The sequence below is a fragment of the Nerophis lumbriciformis genome, linkage group LG14 (assembly GCF_033978685.3).
Source record: "Nerophis lumbriciformis linkage group LG14, RoL_Nlum_v2.1, whole genome shotgun sequence".
NCBI classification, from domain to species: Eukaryota; Metazoa; Chordata; class Actinopteri; order Syngnathiformes; family Syngnathidae; genus Nerophis; species Nerophis lumbriciformis.
Genome location: NC_084561.2, coordinates 3,548,824 through 3,569,336, shown reverse-complemented (window position 1 = coordinate 3,569,336; position 20,513 = coordinate 3,548,824). Strand labels below are relative to the sequence as shown.

At 36.0% G+C, this 20,513-nt stretch overlaps 1 protein-coding gene across 9 annotated transcripts in view; it reads right to left on the bottom strand.

Annotated features, from left to right (window-relative positions):
- LOC133616672 (myosin IXB) overlaps window positions 1-20,513 on the bottom strand; it is a 302,457-nt gene that overhangs the window by 21,853 nt on the left and 260,091 nt on the right. For all 9 annotated transcript variants that reach the window (XM_061976210.2, XM_061976209.2, XM_061976214.2 and 6 more), the window contains 6 exons: window positions 16,437-16,544; window positions 11,683-11,853; window positions 9,691-9,732; window positions 2,170-2,281; window positions 2,038-2,111; window positions 1,771-1,963 (listed from right to left, as the gene is read on the bottom strand). In XM_061976210.2, the coding sequence (XP_061832194.1) occupies window positions 1,771-1,963; window positions 2,038-2,111; window positions 2,170-2,281; window positions 9,691-9,732; window positions 11,683-11,853; window positions 16,437-16,544 (700 nt within the window). The remainder of the gene's footprint in view (window positions 1-1,770; window positions 1,964-2,037; window positions 2,112-2,169; window positions 2,282-9,690; window positions 9,733-11,682; window positions 11,854-16,436; window positions 16,545-20,513) is intronic.

The window sequence follows — 20,513 nt, the reverse complement described above, 5'->3', positions numbered from 1 at the left end:
AGTGCACAATTTACGTTATTAATGAGTACACAATTTTACATTATTAATGGGTACACAATTTACCGTTAATGAAGAGTACACAATTTACCGTTAATGAGTGCACAATTTACGTTATTAATGAGTACACAATTTTACGTTAATAATGAGTACACAATTTTACGCTAATAATGAGTACACGATTTTACGCTAATAATGAGTACACAATTTACCGTTAATGAGTACACAATTTACCGTTAACGAGTACACAATTTACCGTTAATAATGAGTACACAATTTACCGTTAATAATGAGTACACAATTTACCGTTAATATTGAGTACACAATTTACCGTTATTAATGAGTACACAATTTACCGTTATCAATGAGTACACAATTTACCTTTATTAATGAGTACACGATTTACTGTTTTTGATGAGTACACAATTTTATGTTATTAATGAGTACACAATTTACCGTTAATAATGAGTACACAATTTACCATTAATGAGTACACAATTTACCGTTAATGAGTACACAATTTACCGTTAATGAGTACACAATTTACCGTTAATAATGAGTACACAATTTACCGTTAATATTGAGTACACAATTTACCGTTATTAATGAGTACACAATTTACCGTTATCAATGAGTACACAATTTACCGTTATCAATGAGTACACAATTTACCGTTATTAATGAGTACACGATTTACTGTTTTTGATGAGTACACAATTTTATGTTATTAATGAGTACACAATTTACCGTTAATAATGAGTACACAATTTGCCGTGATTAATGAGTACACAATTTGCCGTTATTAATGAGTACACAATTTTACGTTATTAATGGGTACACAATTTACCGTTAATAAAGAGTACACAATTTACCGTTAATGAGTGCACAATTTACGTTATTAATGAGTACACAATTTTACGTTAATAATGAGTGCACAATTTTACGCTAATAATGAGTACACAATTTACCGTTATTGAGTACACAATTTACCGTTACTGAGTACACAATACTGTTATTGAGTACACAATTTACCATTAATGAGTACACAATTCACCGTTAATGAGTACACAATTTACCGTTAACGAGTACACAATTTACCGTTAATAATGAGTACACAATTTACCGTTAATATTGAGTACACAATTTACCGTTATCAATGAGTACACGATTTACTGTTTTTGATGAATACACAATTTTATGTTATTAATGAGTACACAATTTACCGTTAATAATGAGTACACAATTTGCCGTTATTAATGAGTACACAATTTGCCGTTATTAATGAGTACACAATTTTACATTATTAATGGGTACACAATTTACCGTTAATAAAGAGTACACAATTTACCGTTAATAAAGAGTACACAATTTACGTTATTAATGAGTGCACAATTTTACGCTAATAATGAGTACACAATTTTACGCTAATAATGAGTACACAATTTACCGTTAATTAGTACACAATTTACCGTTAATGAGTACACAATTTACCGTTACTGAGTACACAATTTACCGTTAACGAGTACACAATTTACCGTTAATGGGTACACTATTTACTGTTAATGAGTACACAATTTACCGTTAATGAGTACACAATTTACCGTTACTAAGTACACAATTTACCATTAACGAGTACACAATTTCCCGTTAATGAGTACACAATTTTACATTATTAATGAGTACACAATTTACCGTTAATGAGTACACCGTTAATGAGTACACAATTTAGCGTTAATGAGTACACAATTTAGCGTTAATGAGTACACAATTTACCGTTCTCCAGTCGTTGGTGCAGCTCTTTCATGCGATTGGCGGATCCGGACTTGCGGTAGATGCCCTCGGTGTAGAGTCCCTGCATCTCCACGTGCTCCAGCATCATCTCCAGGACCATGGGCACCGGGTTCTTCTCGCTGACCAGGTGACTCACACGCACACCAAAGTGCTGCCCGCCGGACTCCTCCTCGTTCTGCCGGGTGACCACATTGGCTCAAAAACAAGCTTCTTTTTTTTTTTGGAACGAAATAACAAAACAAAACTGACCTTTTTTACGCAGAAGGTGGAGCAGTCGGTGACTATTTTGCCCAGGCACTTTTTGTGGCACACCATTTTACAATCTGCAAGAGGTTGTCTTTTAGGAGGTGTCCAGATGCAGTGGGTGAAGTGGAGACTTACAGCTGCACATGTAGGCCTTCTCCATCCCCCAGATGTAGGACGTGCACTGGTCACATGACTGCATGATGTTCACCTGGTAGTTGACAAAAACGTGGTCCAAGGGACTCTCCATCTAACGGGGCAGACACAAAAACTCTATGGAAATGTATTTCATGACCGGGGATGGGTAAAATCCAACGGTGCCATGTCAGGTACGTGTATTGCGCCGACACGGCACAAAAATTCAAAAAAACATGCTCTAAGTAAAGCTTCCCTTTTCCAAAAAATGTGCTAGATTGATGCCAAAATACATTGACATGCTACTGATTAGCATTAGCAATTTTACATGGCGATTTCAACACATCCAAATGTGTTAAAGAAAACTACAACTAAGGTGGTGCGTAATAAATACAATATTTACAGTATTAACACTTTTTAGGGCACGACAAAAACAAAAAAACACACCATGAACACCATCTAACGGCTCTTAATGTCATACTTGCACATGAGACTTGGAAATGTGATAATAAACAATGAGTATGCGGTTTACTGTTATTAATGAGTACACCATCTACCATTATCAATGAGTACGCGGTTTATCGTTATTAATGAATACACCATTTACCGTTATTAATGAGTGTGCAATTTACCATTATTAATGAGTACACGATTTTACATTATTAATGAGTACACGATTTTACATTATTAATGAGTACGCGGATTACCGTTATTAATGAGTATGCAGTTTACCGTTATTAATGAGTATGCGGTTTACCGTTATTAATGAGTACGCGGTTTACCGTTACTAATGAGTACACAATTTTACGTTATTAATTAGTATGGAGTTTACCGTCATTAATAAGTACGCGATTTACTGTTATTAATGACTACACAGTTTACCGTTTTTAATGAGTACACAGTTTACCTTTTTAATGAGTACACAGTTTACCTTTTTAATGAGCACACGATTTACCGTTATTAATGAGCATGCGATTTACCGTTATTAATGAGTACGCGGTTTACCGTTATTAATGACTATGCGATTTACCATTATCAATGAGTATGCCATTTACCGTTATTAATGAGTACACGGTTTATCGTTATTACTGAGTACATGGTTTACCGTTATTAATGAGTACACGGTTTACCGTTATTACTAAGTACACGGTTTACTGTTAATACTGAGTACACGGTTTATCGTTATTAATGAGTACACAATTTTACATTATTAATGAGTATGTGGTTTACCGTTATTAATTTACGTTATTAATGAGCACACAATTTACCGTTACTAATGAGTACACAATTTTACGTTATTAATGAGTATGCAGTTTACCGTCATTAATAACTACGCGATTTACTATTATTAATGAGTACACCATTTACCGTTATTAATGAGTGTGCAATTTACCATTACTAAAGAGTACACGATTTTACATTATTAATGAGTACACGATTTTACATTATTAATGAGTACGCGGCTTACTGTTATTAATGAGTATGCGGTTTACTGTTATTAATGAGTATGCGGTTTACCGTTATTAATGAGTACGCGGTTTACCGTTACTAATGAGTACACAATTTTACGTTATTAATTAGTATGGAGTTTACCGTCATTAATAAGTACGCGATTTACTGTTATTAATGACTACACAGTTTACAGTTTTTAATGAGTACACAGTTTACCTTTTTAATGAGTACACGGTTTACCTTTTTAATGAGCAGACGATTTACCGTTATTAATGAGCATGCGATTTACCGTTATTAATGAGTACGCGGTTTACCGTTATTAATGACTATGCGATTTACCATTATCAATGAGTATGCCATTTACCGTTATTAATGAGTACACGGTTTATCGTTAATACTGAGTACACGGTTTACCGTTATTAATGAGTACACAATTTTACATTATTAATGAGTATGTGGTTTACCGTTATTAATTTACGTTATTAATGAGCACACAATTTACCGTTACTAATGAGTACACAATTTTACGTTATTAATGAGTATGCAGTTTACCGTCATTAATAAGTACGCGATTTACTGTTATTAATGACTACACAGTTTACCGTTTTTAATGAGTACACAGTTTACCTTTTTAATGAGTACACAGTTTACCTTTTTAATGAGCACACGATTTACCGTTATTAATGAGTGTGCAATTTACCATTACTAATGAGTACACGATTTTACATTATTAATGAGTATGCGGTTTACCGTTATTAATGAGTATGTGGTGTACCGTTATTAATGAGTACACGGTTTACCGTTACTAATGAGTACACAATTTTACGTTATTAATTAGTATGGAGTTTACCGTCATTAATAAGTACGCGATTTACTGTTATTAATGACTACACAGTTTACAGTTTTTAATGAGTACACAGTTTACCTTTTTAATGAGCACACAATTTACCGTTATTAATGACTATGCGATTTACCATTATCAATGAGTATGCCATTTACCGTTATTAATGAGTACACGGTTTACCGTTATTAATGAGTACACGGTTTACCGTTGTTAATGAGTACACGGTTTATCGTTATTACTGAGTACATGGTTTACCGTTATTAATGAGTACACGGTTTACCGTTATTACTAAGTACACGGTTTACTGTTAATACTGAGTACACGGTTATTAATGAGTACACAATTTTACATTATTAATGAGTATGTGGTTTACCGTTATTAATGAGCACACAATTTACCGTTACTAATGAGTACACAATTTTACGTTATTAATGAGTATGCAGTTTACCGTCATTAATTAGTACGCAATTTACTATTATTAATGACTACAGTTTACCGTTTTTAATGAGTACACAGTTTACCTTTTTAATGAGTACACTATTTACCGTTATTAATGAGTATGCAGTTTACCGTCATTAATTAATACGCGATTTACTATTATTAATGACTACAGTTTACCGTTTTTAATGAGTACACAGTTTACCTTTTTAATGAGTACACTATTTACCGTTATTAATGAGTACACAATTTTACGTTATTACTGAGTATGCAGTTTACCGTCATTAATAAGTACGCGATTTACTGTTATTAATGACTACACAGTTTACCGTTTTTAATGAGTAGACGGTTTACCGTTTTTAATGAGTACACAGTTTACCTTTTTAATGAGTACACGATTTACCGTTACTAATGAGTACACAATTTTACGTTATTAACGAGTATGCAGTTTTCTGTCATTAATAAGTACGCGATTTAATGTTATTAATGACTACACAGTTTACCGTTTTTAATGAGAACACAGTTTACCTTTTTAATGAGTACACGATTTACCTTTATTAATGAGTATGCGATTTACCGTTATTAATGAGTACACAGTTTATCGTTATTAATGACAATGCGATTTACCATTATTAATGAGTATGCGATTTACCATTATTAATGAGTACATGGTTTTACATTATTGAGTATGCGGTTTACCGTTATTAATGAGTACAATATTTACTGTTATCAATCAGTATGCGGTTTCAACACATCCAAATGTGTTAAAGAAAACTACAACTAAGGTGGAGCGTAATAAATACGATACTTACAGTAATAACACTTTTTAGGGCGCGACAAAACCAAAAAAAACACACCATAAACACCATCTAACGTCTCTTAATGTCATACTTGCAAATGAGACTGGGAAATGTGATGATAAACAGGATATAAAAACTACAGAAGTTATCAAAACCAGCTCAATTTTGTATGTTACTATAAAAATGTGATTATTTTTCTTTAAATCAAAAACAATATTTATTACATACTTGCCAACCTTGAGACCTCCGATTTCGGGAGGTGGGGGGTGGGGGCGTGGTCGGGAGTGGGGCGGGGCGTGGTTGGGGGCGTGGTTAAGAGGGGAGGAGTATATTGACAGCTAGAATTCACCAAGTCAAGTATTTCATATATACATATTAGAGATGCGCGGATAGGCAATTTATTTCATCCGCAACCGCGGCAGAAAGTCGTCAACCATCCGCCATCCACCCGATGTAACATTTGATCAGAACTGCACCCGCCCGCCATCCGCCCGTTGTTATATATCTAATATTAATAAAAAAATTTAAAAAAAGGGTGAAAACTACGCGAATTGCACCTTGTGCAGACAAGATTTTTCGATCGGACACGGAGGAATTAGCGATGTAAAAGACCACGTTGGGACAAAAAAACACAAGTCTAATGCCGTTGCTAGCGATACAATTGGAAAACTTTCAACGTTTTTCGTCGCCCAAACAGATTCTTTGGATGTGATAAATGCCGAAGTTTTATTTACGGAGGCAATAATTGAGCATGGACTTCCAATCGCACTGGCTGATCACATGGGACAGTTAATAATGTAATGCAACCTTTAAAAATCATTACGCGGTGATCGCGATCCCAAAAATAAACTTTTCTTGCATGATAATGTCCAGAAAAATTCGCTTTATATTACTATAGAGTCCTTTTAACGAATGAGTTTGATGGTTTATCACAAACCTTAAATGAAAGAAGTCCTTTGTTCTCCTGCACCATGCATATGCGCTTTGGCCTTGCTTCGTGTTTGGTGCGCAATTCTGTCGGCTGTATTTCACAGCACGGCATACTGTTAAAAGTGTTTATACTATTTATACTTTCAATTAACAAATTGAAGTCTTGTGAAAGGTTGACAGGATAACTGGCATTAACTGTCAAAATAATTTCAAACTATTGAAGTTAGCTTACAGAATAAACATGTCAATCAACCCATATGATTTTTGCTGTAATATTTTTGTTTTGAAAAGTCACTGTGACTGATAGAAAAGTGATGGTTTTAGCAACATTTTAACCTGTCTGAATGCTAATAATCATTTTGCGTCGGGGGGCGAAGCCCTGAACCCTCCACCAGGACTTTGTCCTGGACCTACCGGGGCCTGCGGCCCTTGGACCCTGGCTACTAGGTTTTTCTGATTTAAAAGTTGGCAGGTATGGTGAGGTTATAAAGCTTTTTCCTGTTAAAGAAAGGAGACTGATCCAATGCAGCACAGACTTGCGCGTGCCACGCTGTCACGACCCAGACGCACACCAGTGCGCAATCATATGGGAGCCGCGCTGAGCGCACCTCCAAGGGCGTCTCGCTGCCGGCGACGGCCAGGTATGGGCCCACGCTCCAGCGCCATCCATTTTCAGGGCTAGTTGATTCGGCAGGTGGGTTGTTACACACTCCCTTAGCGGGTTCCGACTTCCATGGCCACCGTCCTGCTCTCTATATCAACCAGGGTGAGCCCCACCCCTTTCGTGAGCGCACTGCGCGCGGAGTGACCCCTGTTACGCGCCCCCGGCAACAGGGGTGGCAAGCAGGTAAGCTGCGCGGGCGGAGCGCGCGGAGTGACCCATGTTACGAGCCCCCGGCCACGGGGGTGGCGGGCAGGTAAGCTGCTTACCTGCTGCGCGTGACGCCGGCCGCGGCGAAAGCGGACGAGGCGGGGTGTCGGTGCGGTGGGCGCGGTAGTGACCCTGGACGTGCGTCGGGCCCTTCTCGCGGATCGCCTCAGCTACGGCTCCCGGTGGGGCCCTCTCGGGGGAAGGGGCCTCGGTCCCGGACCCCAGCGAGGCGTCCCTTCTCCGCTCCGTAAAAGTGTCCATCTCTTTTTTTTTTTTCTTCTTCTGTTGTGGCATATGCTGCAGGTGCCTGCTCGTTTTTCGTATGTGGGTAACAACATTTAACTATGTATATATATTTCCCAATTGGTTTAACTGCCACCCGCAAAAAAAAAATCAAAAAAAAAAAATCTAATTAATCCGCCCGACCCGACCCGCGAGCGGATAAAATCTTATTTTTTTAAATTTCATCCGCCCGATCCGCGGATAATCCGCGGTTGTGTCCGCAAACCGCGCATCTCTAATAATATATATATATATATATATATATACATCCTGAAAATATGCAAACAAAACTGTGTTTAGATAATTGATACTTCAAACTTGCATAAATAAATATTAAGGAATATAACATAACTTGGCTTCTGAGAGCTTCAAAATGTAATGAATAAAATGCTAAAGTTGTTGATAAACAAGCAATTATTTTAATAATTAAATATGGTCATTTTAAATGAATTATTATGATCATTTAAAATCAATTATTTCAAATATGTTTATTTTAATGTATAGTTCTATGGCTGGATGTAATAAGGAGTCACAAAAAAATACAAATAAAAATACAATTAATTTGATGTTTTTAGCAAAATATAGTACCGTATTTTCCGCACTATTAGCCGCACCTAAAAACCACAAATTTACTCAAAAGCTGACAGTGCGGCTTTTAACCCGGTGCACATTATATATGGATAAATATTAAGATTCATTTTCATAAAGTTTCGGTCTCGCAACTTCGGTAAACAGCCGCCATCTTTTTTCCCGGTAGAACAGGAAGCGCTTCTTCTTCTACGCAAGCAACCGCCAAGGTAAGCACCCGCCCCCATAGAACAGGAAGCGCTTCTTCTTCTACTGTAAGCAACCACCCGCCCGCGTAGAAGAAGAAAAAGCGCGCGGATATTACCGTACGTTTCATTTCCTGTTTACATCTGTAAAGACCACAAAATGGCTCCTACTAAGCGACAGGGATCCGGTTCATGAAAAGACGCAATCTCTCCATTCGCACACGGATTACTATTTCACAGCAACTGATATTCCTGTGAACCGCACTGTGGATACAACGGGAGCACGTACGGTGAATATTCGCACCACGGGGAATGAGAAGTCATCCTTCACTGTGGTTCTAGCTTGCCATGCTAATGGCCAGAAACTTCCACCCATGGTGATATTCAAAAGGAAGACCTTGCCAAAAGAGACCTTTCCAGCCGGCGTCATCATAAAAGCTAACTCGAAGGGATGGATGAAGAAAAGATGAGCGAGTGGTTAAGGTAAGTTTAAGTTTACGCGAAGAGGCCGGGTGGCTTTCTTCACGCAGCTCCGTCCATGTTGATATACGACTCCATGCACGCCCACATCACGCTGGTTTTTAATATATTATTAAAGTTTGACTGACCTATTTGACTGTTTTTTTGACATTCCTTTAGCGCAGTTAGATGCGGCTTACAACACGGGGCGGCTTATAGGTGGACAAAGTTTTGAAATATGCCGTTCATTGAAGGCGCGGCTTTTAACCCAGGGCGCCTTATGGTGCGGAAAATACGGTAATTAGTAAATATATTTATTTTTAGGTAAGATAAACATAATAATACAATTTATCTCTAGTCTGGATGATTTCGTTCTTGTCACCCTGTTGTTCTCCCGTCATGAAAAAAAGGCTGTCCTCACTCAGGTCCGCATGGAGCTGGAGGGGGCGTGGCTTCCAGCTAGGGCTGAAAATCGGGAGATTTTCGGGAGAATATTTGTCCTGGGAGGTTTTTGGGAGAGGCACTGAATTTCGGGAGGGTTGGCAAGTATGATTTATTAACACACACACAAAAATAACAAAAATAGGTACCGGTATCGATTCCCAGGAATTGGTAGTGTTAGTGTATGAGTTCAAAGCTTCTGCCAGTAAAAGATTAGAAAGATGACAAACTTACACTTTTGTCTTTTTTCCGTCGCTTCTTCCGGGCTTTAGCGGGCTGGAAAACAAGCAGAGAGCCATCAAGTGTTGTTAACTTCATGAAACGTTCTACGTTGGTCCGGTAAAAGCAGATGTTTGATGAGTAAAGCTGGCCACGACTCTTGTGATGATGTCGCCATCTTTCTTCTTCTTCTTCATCATAACAATGAAGGAGGCGGGAAAGGAAGCAGTGTCACGTGACAGCGTCTTCCTGCTGGGAACAAGCTCGTCTTCTACGAATCGAACATTACAGGCAGCAAGGTCATGTGAGCCAACAGCGCTCCCAAGCGGCTAAACGACGCACATCATGGCTGGGGAATTATAATGTATTTCTTAATCTGCACATGCATTCCAAGTAATGGTTCACTACGTCACTTTTGCAGTTTAATAAATCTTTTTTGTGGTGATTGTAAAGTCAGAAACTTGTCTGATCCAAAAGTAAAAACCTAAAGTACATAAAACGCCTTCATCTAAAGGGTTAATCTGCAGGTACATTAACTGTCTTACTTGATAGGAAGGAGTACACCTTTTTTTTTTTAAAACTTCTGATATGATACAGCTTGTATCGCACATGATATCACACAAAGTAAACACACTGCAGGACCACTCGAATCACACTTGATATTACACACAAGTAAACACGCTGCAGGACTGCTTGTATCGCACATGACATCACACACACAAGTAAACAAACTGCAGGACAGCTTATATCGCCCATGATATTACACAAGTAAACACACTGCAGGGCTGCTTGTATCGCACATGATGTCACACACACATAAAACTGCGGGACCGCTCGAATCGCACCTGATATCACACACAAGTAAACATGCTGCGGTACCACTTGTATCGCACATTATATCACACACAAGTAAACAAACTGCGGTACCGTCTGTATCGCACAGGATATCACACACAAGTAAACAAACTGCAGTACCACCTGTATCGTACATGATATCACACACACAAGTAAACAAACTGAGGTACCGCTTGTATCGCACATGATATCACACACAAGTAAACAAACTGAGGTACCGCTTGAATCACACAAGTATACATGCTGCAGGACTGCTTGTATCGCACAGGATATCACACACAAGTAAACAGTCTGCGAGACCGCTCGAATTGCACTTGATATCACACAAGTGCACATGCTGCAGGACTGCTTGTATCACACATGATATCACACAAGTATACATGCTGCAGGACTGCTTGTATCGCACAGGATATCACACACAAGTAAACAGTCTGCGGGACCGCTCGAATTGCACTTGATATCACACAAGTACACATGCTGCAGGACTGCTTGTATCACACATGATATCACACAAGTAAAAATGCTGCAGGACTGCTTGTATCACACATGATATCACACAAGCAAACACACTGCGGTACCGCTTGTATCGCACATGATGCCACACACAAGTAAAATGCTGCAGAACCACTTGTATCGCACATGATATCACACAAGTAAAAATGCTGCAGGACTGCTTGTATCACACATATCACACACAAGTAAACACGGTGCAGGACCGCTTGCATTGCACATGCTATCACACGTAAGTAAACACGCTGCGGGACCGCTTGTATCGCACATAATATCACACACAAGTAAACATGCGGCAGGACCACTTGTATCGCACATGATATCACACAAGTAAATATGCTGGAGGACTGCTTGTATCACACAAATCACACACAAGTAAACACGGTGCAGGACCGCTTGTATCGCACATGATATCACACACAAGTAAACACGCTGCAGGACTGCTTGTATCGCACATGATATCCCACATAAGTAAAGTCAGTGCAGGACTGCTTGTATCGCACATGATATCACACATAAGTAAACACAGTGCAGGACTGCTTGTATCGCACATGATATCAGTGACTTTACATGCGAGTCGATATAGTCTGATTCTTGGTTTGTTGGGTGCTATCGGACTGATATCTGGTGTGGACTTCTCACCTTGGCAGGTTCTGCTTCCTGCTTCTTCATCTCCCCTCGGATGAAACCGTCCAACACGGACTGGAAGAGGTTGACCACAAGTTGGACTTCTCCTTTTTGTTTGTCCCCGGCCAGATGGATGACTTTGTTCTGGTAGCCGGTCATCAGACCCTTGTAGCCGATGGTGGGCTTCTAGTATCGCAGCAAAGGAGTTAGAGGACAACTGCACCGTGGGGGGGATTTTGCTTATTCTTCACAATCATTATGAGAGACAAGACAAAAGTACTTTTTGCATTCTAACATGTAAACATGGTCTCGTTCTTGGTGGCTAGCAATGCAAACAATTCTACCTCTAAAAATGTATTCAAAAACCGCGGGGGACGTTTTTTTTTCCCGGTTTATTTGGGTAAGCACTCCATTTATGTTGAAATAGCACGGCTTCAAGTTCCACAAAGTCACTTTCACCTCACTCTCTCGACTTCCGTCCGCTCCAACGTCTCACCCTTCTTTCGTGCTCGTCTCTTACGGCAGCGGTTTCATCCTCCGTATATTCGGCTTCAGAAATATGATGTTGTAAAGTTGACCAAAAAATTGTGATCTTTGTTGTTTGTTACCAAGTCTGCCGTGATTTAAAAACACTCGCGTTTGTTTCCAGAAGTAGATACACACATTTGTTGCCAGAAGTCGGAAGTGCGTTGCTATAGGAAAGAAAATAAATGCACGGAAGAAATAATTGATTAAAATGACCAAAATAGGGTAAATATTGTACTTATTACATATTGTTATGAAAGTGTCTGTTACTACATTATATATATACTTGCAGTGTGTATATTGTACATATTACATATTGTTATGAAGGTGTCTCTTACTACATTAAATATATACTTGCAGTGTGTATATTGTACATATTACATATTGTTATGAAGGTGTCTGTTACTACTTTATATAAATACTTGCAGTGTGTATATTGTACATATTACATATTGATATGAAGGTGTCTGTTACTACATTAAATATATACTTGCAGTGTGTATATTGTACATATTACATATTGTTATGAAGGTGTCTGTTACTACATTATATATATACTTGCAGTGTGTATATTGTACATATTACATATTGTTATGAAGGTGTCTCTTACTACATTATATATATACTTGCAGTGTGTATATTGTACATATTACATATTGTTATGAAGGTGTCTGTTACTACATTATATATATACTTGCAGTGTGTATATTGTACATATTACATATTGTTATGAAGGTGTCTGTTACTACATTATATATATATATACTTGCAGTGTGTATATTGTACATATTACATATTGTTATGAAGGTGTCTGTTACTACATTATTTATATACTTACAGTGTGTATATTGTACATATAACATATTGTTATGAAGGTGTTTGTTACTACATTATATATATATATACTTGCAGTGTGTATATTGTACATATTACATATTGTTATGAAGGTGTCTGTTAATACATTAAATATATATACTTGCAGTGTGTATATTGTACATATTACATATTGTTATGAAGGTGTCTGTTACTACATTATATATATACTTGCAGTGTGTATATTGCACATATTACATATTGTTATGAAGGTGTCTGTTACTACATTATATATATATACTTGCAGTGTGTATATTATACATATTACATATTGTTATGAAGGTGTCTGTTACTACATTATATATATACTTGCAGTGAGTATATTGTACATATTACATATTGTTATGAAGGTGTCTGTTACTACTTTATATATATACTTGCAGTGTGTATATTGTACATATTACATATTGTTATGAAGGTGTCTGTTACTACATCATATATACTTGCAGTGTGTATATTGTACATATTACATATTGTTATGAAGATGTCTGTTACTAAATTAAATATATACTTGCAGTGTGTATATTGTACATATTACATATTGTTATGAATCTGTATGTTACTACATTATATATATATACTTGCAGTGTGTATATTGTACATATTACATATTGTTATGAAGGTGTCTGTTACTACATTAAATATATACTTGCAGTGTGTATATTGTACATATTACATATTGTTATGAAGGTGTCTGTTACTACATTAGTTATATACTTGCAGTGTGTATATTGTACATATTACATATTGTTATGAAGGTGTCTCTTACTACATTATATATATACTTGCAGTGTGTATATTGTACATATTACATATTGTTATGAAGGTGTGTGTTACTACATTATATATATACTTGCAGTGTGTATATTGTACATATTACATATTGTTATGAAGGTGTCTGTTACTACATTATATATATACTTGCAGTGTGTATATTATACATATTACATATTGTTATGAAGGTGTCTGTTACTACATTATATATATACTTGCAGTGTGTATATTGTACTTATTACATATTGTTATGAAGGTGTCTGTTACTACATTATATATATACTTGCAGTGTGTATATTGTACATATTACATATTGTTATGAAGGTGTCTGTTACTACACTATATATATACTTGCAGTGTGTATATTGTACATATTACATATTGTTATGAAGGTGTCTGTTACTACATTATATATATACTTGCAGTGTGTATATTGTACATATTACATATTGTTATGAAGGTGTCTGTTACTACATTATATATATACTTGCAGTGTGTATATTGTACATATTGTTATGAAGGTGTCTGTTACTACTTTATATATATACTTGCAGTGTGTATATTGTACATATTACATATTGTTATGAAGGTGTCTGTTACTACATTAGTTATATACTTGCAGTGTGTATATTGTACATATTACATATTGTTATGAAGGTGTCTGTTACTACATTATATATATACTTGCAGTGTGTATATTGTACATATTACATATTGTTATGAAGGTGTCTGTTACTACATTATTTATATACTTGCAGTGTGTATATTGTACATATTACATATTGTTATGAAGGTGTCTGTTACTACATTAAATATATACTTACAGTGTGTATATTGTACATATTACATATTGCTATGAAGGTGTCTGTTACTACATTAAATATATACTTGCATTCTGTAAATTGTACATATTACATATTGTTATGAAGGTGTCTCTTACTACATTAAATATATACTTGCAGTGTGTATATTGTACATATTACATATTGTTATGAAGGTGTCTGTTACTACATTATATATATACTTGCAGTGTGTATATTGTACACATTACATATTGTTATGAAGGTGTCTGTTACTACATTATATATATATACTTGCAGTGTGTATATTGTACATATTACATATTGTTATGAAGTTGTCTGTTACTACATTATATATATACTTGCAGTGTGTATATTGTACATATTACATATTGTTATGAAGGTGTCTGTTACTACATTATATATATATACTTGCAGTGTGTATATTGTACATATTACATATTGTTATGAAGGTGTCTGTTACTACATTATATATATACTTGCAGTGTGTATATTGTACATATTACATATTGTTATGAAGGTGTCTCTTACTACATTATATATATACTTGCAGTGTGTATATTGTACATATTACATATTGTTATGAAGGTGTCTGTTACTACATTATATATATATACTTGCAGTGTGTATATTGTACATATTACATATTGTTATGAAGGTGTCTGTTACTACATGATAGTGTGTATATTGTACTTATTACATATTGTTATGAAGGTGTCTGTTACTACATTAAATATATACTTGCAGTGTGTATATTGTACATATTACATATTGTTATGAAGGTGTCTGTTACTACATTATATATATACTTGCAGTGTATATATTGTACATATTACATATTGTTATGAAGGTGTCTGTTACTACATTATATATATACTTGCAGTGTGTATATTGTACATATTACATATTGTTATGAAGGTGTCTGTTACTACATTATATATATACTTGCAGTGTGTATATTATACATATTACATATTGTTATGAAGGTGTCTGTTACTACATTATATATATACTTGCAGTGTGTATATTGTACATATTACATATTGTTATGAAGGTGTATGTTACTACATTATACATATACTTGCAGTGTGTATATTGTACATATTACATATTGTTATGAAGGTGTCTGTTACTACATTATATATATACTTGCAGTGTATATATTGTACATATTACATATTGTTATGAAGGTGTCTGTTACTACATTATATATATACTTGCAGTGTGTATATTGTACATATTACATATTGTTATGAAGGTGTCTGTTACTACATTATATATATACTTGCAGTGTGTATATTATACATATTACATATTGTTATGAAGGTGTCTGTTACTACATTATATATATACTTGCAGTGTGTATATTGTACATATTACATATTGTTATGAAGGTGTATGTTACTACATTATACATATACTTGCAGTGTGTATATTGTACATATTACATATTGTTATGAAGGTGTCTGTTACTACATTATATATATACTTGCAGTGTGTATATTGTACATATTACATATTGTTATGAAGGTGTCTCTTACTACATTATATATAAAATTGCAGTGTGTATAAAAAACAGGCTTTGAAGGCTACAACGGTGACCATTCGTCGCATATTTCAAGCGTTTTCTATCATCTTTAAAATAAAAAATAAAAAAAGGACATGTGTTCTTGTCTCTCATACTGATTGTGAACGATAGGCAACATTCCAAAAAAATGTGCATTTGCCCTTTAAGGAGGATGAAGGGGGAACACTCTTGGTGGAAAAGAGACTTACGGGGAAAGAATACATGGCTTTGATGGTCTCTCTGAACTGCATGGTGGCCGTAACAAAGATGGCCTCTGTGGCTGATAAGGATTTCCCCCTGGAGCGGAAATCATTGACCTGCAAAGGAGGCACAAACACGAGGGAAGTTGTTGAAATGTGAACATTTTCTTCTGCATTAGACAGAATAATGCCGACAAGTGACGTAAAGTAAGGATTCGTTCTTTCTATATGTGCCAGCTAGATGCTAATTTACATTGCATTCTCCATAGACATGCTACTATTAGCATTAGTGACGTAAAGTAAGGCTTTACTCTTGTAGAATGTGCTAGCTGGATGCTAATTTACATTGCGTTCTCCATAGACATGCTACTATTAGCATTAGTGACGTAAAGTAAGGCTTTACTCTTGTAGAATGTGCTAGCTTGATGCTAATTTACATTGCGTTCTCCATAGACATGCTACTATTAGCATTAGTGACGTAAAGTAAGGCTTTACTCTTGTAGAATGTGCTAGCTTGATGCTAATTTACATTGCGTTCTCCATAGACATGCTACTATTAGCATTAGTGACGTAAAGTAAGGCTTTACTCTTGTAGAATGTGCTAGCTGGATGCTAATTTACATTGCATTCTCCATAGACATGCTACTGTTAGCATTAGTGACGTAAAGTAAGGCTTTACTCTTGTAGAATGTGCTAGCTTGATGCTAATTTACATTGCATTCTCCATAGACATGCTACTATTAGCATTAGTGACGTAAAGTAAGGCTTTACTCTTGTAGAATGTGCTAGCTTGATGCTAATTTACATTGCATTCTCCATAGACATGCTACTATTAGCATTAGTGACGTAAAGTAAGGCTTTACTCTTGTAGAATGTGCTAGCTGGATGCTAATTTACATTGCATTCTCCATAGACATGCTACTGTTAGCATTAGTGACGTAAAGTAAGGCTTCACTCTTGTAGAATGTGCTAGCTTGATGCTAATTTACATTGCGTTCTCCATAGACATGCTACTATTAGCATTAGTGACGTAAAGTAAGGCTTTACTCTTGTAGAATGTGCTAGCTTGATGCTAATTTACATTGCATTTTCCATAGACATGCTACTATTAGCATTAGTGACGTAAAGTAAGGCTTTACTCTTGTAGAATGTGCTAGCTTGATGCTAATTTACATTGCATTCTCCATAGACATGCTACTATTAGCATTAGTGACGTAAAGTAAGGCTTTACTCTTGTAGAATGTGCTAGCTTGATGCTAATTTACATTGCATTCTCCATAGACATGCTACTATTAGCATTAGTGACGTAAAGTAAGGCTTTACTCTTGTAGAATGTGCTAGCTTGATGCCAATTTACATTGCATTCTCCATAGACATGCTACTATTAGCATTAGTGACGTAAAGTAAGGCTTTACTCTTGTAGAATGTGCTAGCTTGATGCTAATTTACATTGCATTTTCCATAGACATGCTACTATTAGCATTAGTGACTTAAGTAAGGCTTTACTCTTGTAGAATGTGCTAGCTTGATGCTAATTTACATTGCATTCTCCATAGACATGCTACTATTAGCATTAGTGACGTAAAGTAAGGCTTTACTCTTGTAGAATGTGCTATCAGGATGCTAATTTACATTGCATTCTCCATAGACATGCTACTATTAGCATTAGTGACGTAAAGTAAGGCTTTACTCTTGTAGAATGTGCTAGCTTGATGCTAATTTACATTGCATTCTCCATAGACATGCTACTATTAGCATTAGTGACGTAAAGTAAGGCTTTACTCTTGTAGAATGTGCTAGCTTGATGCTAATTTACATTGCATTCTCCATAGACATGCTACTATTAGCATTAGTGACGTAAAGTAAGGCTTTACTCTTGTAGAATGTGCTAGCTTGATGCTAATTTACATTGCATTCTCCATAGACATGCTACTGTTAGCATTAGTGACGTATAGTAAGGCTTTACTCTTGTAGAATGTGCTAGCTTGATGCTAATTTACACTGCATTTTCCATAGACATGCTACTATTAGCATTAGTGATGTAAAGTAAGGCTTTACTCTTGTAGAATGTGCTAGCTTGATGCTAATTTACATTGCGTTCTCCATAGACATGCTACTATTAGCATTAGTGACGTAAAGTAAGGCTTTACTCTTGTAGAATGTGCTAGCTTGATGCTAATTTACATTGCATTCTCCATAGACATGCTACTATTAGCATTAGTGACGTAAAGTAAGGCTTTACTCTTGTAGAATGTGCTAGCTTGATGCTAATTTACATTGCATTCTCCATAGACATGCTACTATTAGCATTAGTGACGTAAAGTAAGGCTTTACTCTTGTAGAATGTGCTAGCTTGATGCTAATTTACATTGCATTCTCCATAGACATGCTACTATTAGCATTAGTGACGTAAAGTAAGGCTTTACTCTTGTAGAATGTGCTAGCTTGATGCTAATTTACATTGCATTCTCCATAGACATGCTACTATTAGCATTAGTGACGTAAAGTAAGGCTTTACTCTTGTAGAATGTGCTAGTTTGATGCTAATTTACATTGCATTCTCCATAGACATGCTACTATTAGCATTAGTGACTTAAGTAAGGCTTTACTCTTGTAGAATGTGCTAGCTTGATGCTAATTTACATTGCATTCTCCATAGACATGCTACTATTAGCATTAGTGACGTAAAGTAAGGCTTTACTCTTGTAGAATGTGCTAGCTTGATGCTAATTTACACTGCATTCTCCATAGACATGCTACTATTAGCATTAGTGACGTAAAGTAAGGCTTCACTCTTGTAGAATGTGCTAGCTTGATGCTAATTTACATTGCATTTTCCATAGACATGCTACTATTAGCATTAGTGACGTAAAGTAAGGCTTCACTCTTGTAGAATGCGCTAGCTTGATGCTAATTTACATTGCATTTTCCATAGACATGCTACTATTAGCATTAGTGACGTAAAGTAAGGCTTTACTCTTGTAGAATGTGCTAGCTTGATGCTAATTTACACTGCATTTTCCATAGACATGCTACTATTAGCATTAGTGACGTAAAGTAAGGCTTTACTCTTGTAGAATGTGCTAGCTTGATGCTAATTTACATTGCATTCTCCATAGACATGCTACTATTAGCATTAGTGACGTAAAGTAAGGCTTTACTCTTGTAGAATGTGCTAGCTTGATGCTAATTTACATTGCATTCTCCATAGACATGCTACCATTAGCATTAGTGACGTAAAGTAAGCCTTCACTCTTTCAAAATGTGCTAAATATCATAATATTTTTTTAATAATAATAATAATAACATCAAACTAGATGAGGCAATTCCTGAGGGAATGAATGCTCCAATGCTGAAGTTGAACTGAAATCCTGGAATTTTTTTTTTAGAATTGTTGAAGTAGAGCACACAATTCCCAAACAGGCTGAATATTTTGAAGTTGGAACGGTTTGAATCAGATGAAAAATGTGGGAATTGTGCAACTTTGAAGAATGTCCCATTGATTTCAATGGGAATTTCCCCCAAAATTTGGAAATTTCGGGAAAAGCGGGAATTTTTTTTGAATGGTCTGAATGAGTTGAAAAGGTTGGTGTTGGAATTTTTCCAAATCGGTGGAGAAATGTTGAAGTAGTAACATGTTGAATTGAGAAATGGTATCACGGAATTCCTGGAATTTTGGGAAAACCGGGAATTTTTCCAGTTAAAAAAAAACAACTTCATCTTTTGTCCTGATTAAGAGGAATGTTTTGACGGTGGAATCGTTTAAATGCATTAAAAAATGTGGAAGGAGTAGTTGCCAGAAAAAGGGGTGGAAATACGGCTTTGGAAAACCAGGAATTCTGGAAAATCCTGAACTTGCAAAAAAGATGGTTTTCAAATGTGGAAATGGTGGATGTTTGAAAAATGGCCCGGAAAACCTGTAATTCTGGGAATTTTTGGAATTTGTCAAGGGGAAGCCCGCGATTACCGAATAGGCTGAACAGTTTGAAGTTGAAACGGTTTGAATCTGTATTTATGTTATTCACATGTGAATAATGCTGTATAATAGACTGTATTTATGTTATTCACATGTGAATAATGCTGTAT